This window comes from Halichoeres trimaculatus, unplaced genomic scaffold (genome assembly GCF_033239565.1).
Source record: "Halichoeres trimaculatus isolate MK-OKI-2021-1 unplaced genomic scaffold, fHalTri1.1 fHalTri1_scaffold_1, whole genome shotgun sequence".
Taxonomy (NCBI): domain Eukaryota; kingdom Metazoa; phylum Chordata; class Actinopteri; order Labriformes; family Labridae; genus Halichoeres; species Halichoeres trimaculatus.
Window position 1 is genome coordinate 1,518,854 of NW_027437179.1, and position 2,550 is coordinate 1,521,403.

The window sequence follows — 2,550 nt, forward strand, 5'->3', positions numbered from 1 at the left end:
CTCAGTCACAGGATATACACTTTTTTTTTCCCTTATCAGCGCTCTTAACATGTAAAGTTATAATTACATTATTTAAATACAAAAGATCATGATATAAAGTGGACCGGTCTGAGGTATGAAATTCCAGGGCTGAAAATGAGTCCCACCCCGCCTCTGTGTTTCACCTTATTTTTACTCCAACAGCTGACTTTCACACCATAGGCCTCTGCCCAGCTTAATATACCAAAAGACAAAAGAAAAATCAGGGTTCATATTTTCTACTTTAATCTGGACAAAAAAGACATTTTTTTTAAGGTGATCCTGGTCTAAATTAAATTGAATGAGAAGTTAGATTACATCAACAAGTTGTTTTTGCAGGGGCTGGTTATGAACTCAGACTCTGTCACTGCAGTTTCATCGTACGTCTTGTGTTGGAGACAACAAACTCTGGGTGGTTTCTGCTGCTCACTTTACAGAGCAGGTACCTCTTCACATGCTTCCTGAAGTTCTGGTCTCGTAGTCCGTACACAATGGGGCTAACAAAGCGTGGAATGATATGCACAATGACATAGGAGGCAAAGCGCAAATTCACAAGCTGCTTTGGCAGTAAGTAGAGCAGGCCTTTAATGAATAATGGCCTGACATAAGTCAGCATGCACAGCAGTAACTGGAAACCATGCAGCAGGATTGTGTTTCTGATTTTTCGAACATCTTGAGTCGCTCCTCTGGCAGTAAACACGATCCTGAAGTAAGTGTAGAGGAGTATGAGCCAGACCAGAGTGAGACAAACAATGTGAGAAGTGTCTCGTTTCTTCAGACTGTATGAGCTTCTGAACACATAATCTCTGGAGCAAAACTGTCTGGAGAGGAAAAACTGAGGCTGCTCTGTGGCCATCAGGATGAAGAGGTCAGGGAGGATGGAGAAGGAGCTCAACACCCAGATCAGACCGATCAGGATGAAGGTGTTCTTCACGGTGCAGATCTGTTTGTAGCGGAGGGGTATGCAGACTGCGATGTAACACTCCACCGCCATGCCGGCCAGGTTGAGTGGTGTGTTGTAGGTGGCGAGGAGGGTGAGAATTAGCAGGACAATGCACAGGGACACGTTGATGGTGAACAAGGCGTAGCTGATGATGTGGAGGAGGGTTGCCATGATCAGCTGGATCATGTCGTTTATCACAAGGTGGATGAACAGGATGTAACAGGAGCTGGAGTGAAACACCTGCAGGAGGAAGCTTGAATTCAGAGAGTGGTTTTTGTTCTGGAGGTGATTTAGTTCTGAGAAGTCCTCATACTACTCAATTTGATTATATCAGAGCTAATATTATTACAGGAAAATCACTGATTTTACACTTTAACTGGGTGATGCTTAAAAAAAAATCATCTCAGATTAACTGAGAGAGCAATGGATGTACTGCTTTTGTCTAGAAGAATAATTTTTCTGACTTTTCTGCATCATTTTTTCTCATCCTGAACATCAGTCTGCCGATATTCAAAGACATCCTGCTGACATGTCACATGTTCAAACAAGCCCAATCATTAGCAGCAGCCAGGATCCACTCAGTGTGTTCTCTCCTTTCATGTGACACAACAGGCTAAAGTAGCACAGCTAGCAGACACATGAGGTACCTCATGCTTCCTGAAGGTGTGTATCAGAGTGCCGTTGATGTAGTTAATGGAGATGCAAAGAGCTGTGACGATCACATTCTTGGTCACAGCAGCTGTGAAGGTGTCCCGTGACTGAACAACTGAAGATCCGTTCAGGGATGAAAAGTTCATGTCTGCAGAGTCTGTCCTTTCTGAAATAAGCACACATCTCTTTGCATGCAATGTTAGTTTAAAGTTTAATCAGAACACAAATCAAAAACAGGAAACTGTAAAATCCTTCAGATTCTTAAACCCAAATATTATCTGATGACGTCATGTCTCTTTGAAGCACATTAACAAAGTGCAAAACAACAAGAGCAGCGTTTGTGATGCTGTGTTAGCTTCTTTAGAACAGCTGGACCTGGAGTCAGATTTGTCCAAGTTACACTTCAGATTCATCCCTTTGGAGGACCCAAACTATAAGGTACTGCACGTCACATTATATATGCATTAAAACAGCACCTTGTACTTCAGAAAAGCAGAAATCAAATATCTCAATAAATAATCCTGATCACAGATTAACACACGTTTCATAATCTATAATGCACAAAGACATCAATGATTCAACCTGATGATAAAGAGCAGAACAATCTCCGTTTCAGCTCACTGCAGAAAAAACATGAATTATTGGGCATGAGTGTACGTACCCTGCAGGCTGACACACCTCTGCTGCACCTATCCATGAAGAGACTTAATATACTGTGCTGAGGGGGGATTTCTGGGATTACATCAATCCAGTTCGTGTGTGTGTGTGTGTGTGTGTGTGTGTGTGTGTGTGTGTGTGTGTGTGTGTGTGTGTGTGTGTACGGTGTGTGTGTGTACGGTGTGTGTGTGTACAGTGTGTGTGTGTGTGTGTGTGTGTGTGTGTGTGTGTGTGTGTGTGTGTGTGTGTGTGTGTGTGTCTGTGTCTGTGTCTGTGTCTGT

At 42.8% G+C, this 2,550-nt stretch overlaps 1 protein-coding gene across 1 annotated transcript; it reads right to left on the reverse strand.

Annotated features, from left to right (window-relative positions):
• Positions 1–382: 382 nt before the first annotated feature.
• On the reverse strand, positions 383–1,758 carry LOC141796759 (odorant receptor 131-2-like). The gene is made up of 2 exons (XM_074678023.1): positions 1,609–1,758; positions 383–1,201 (listed from the first exon to the last, which is right to left on the reverse strand). Exons 1-2 carry the CDS (start codon positions 1,756–1,758, stop codon positions 383–385), a joined length of 969 nt encoding a protein of 322 aa, XP_074534124.1.
• Positions 1,759–2,550: the final 792 nt, after the last annotated feature.

Coding starts and splice junctions, on each gene's coding strand:
- LOC141796759 (XM_074678023.1), bottom strand. CDS start 1,758: ATGAACTTTTCATCCCTGAACGGATCTTCAGTTGTTCAGTCACGGGAC. Junction 1,202..1,608: donor ACACCTTCAGGAAGCATGAG/GTACCTCATGTG, acceptor TTCCTCCTGCAG/GTGTTTCACTCCAGCTCCTG.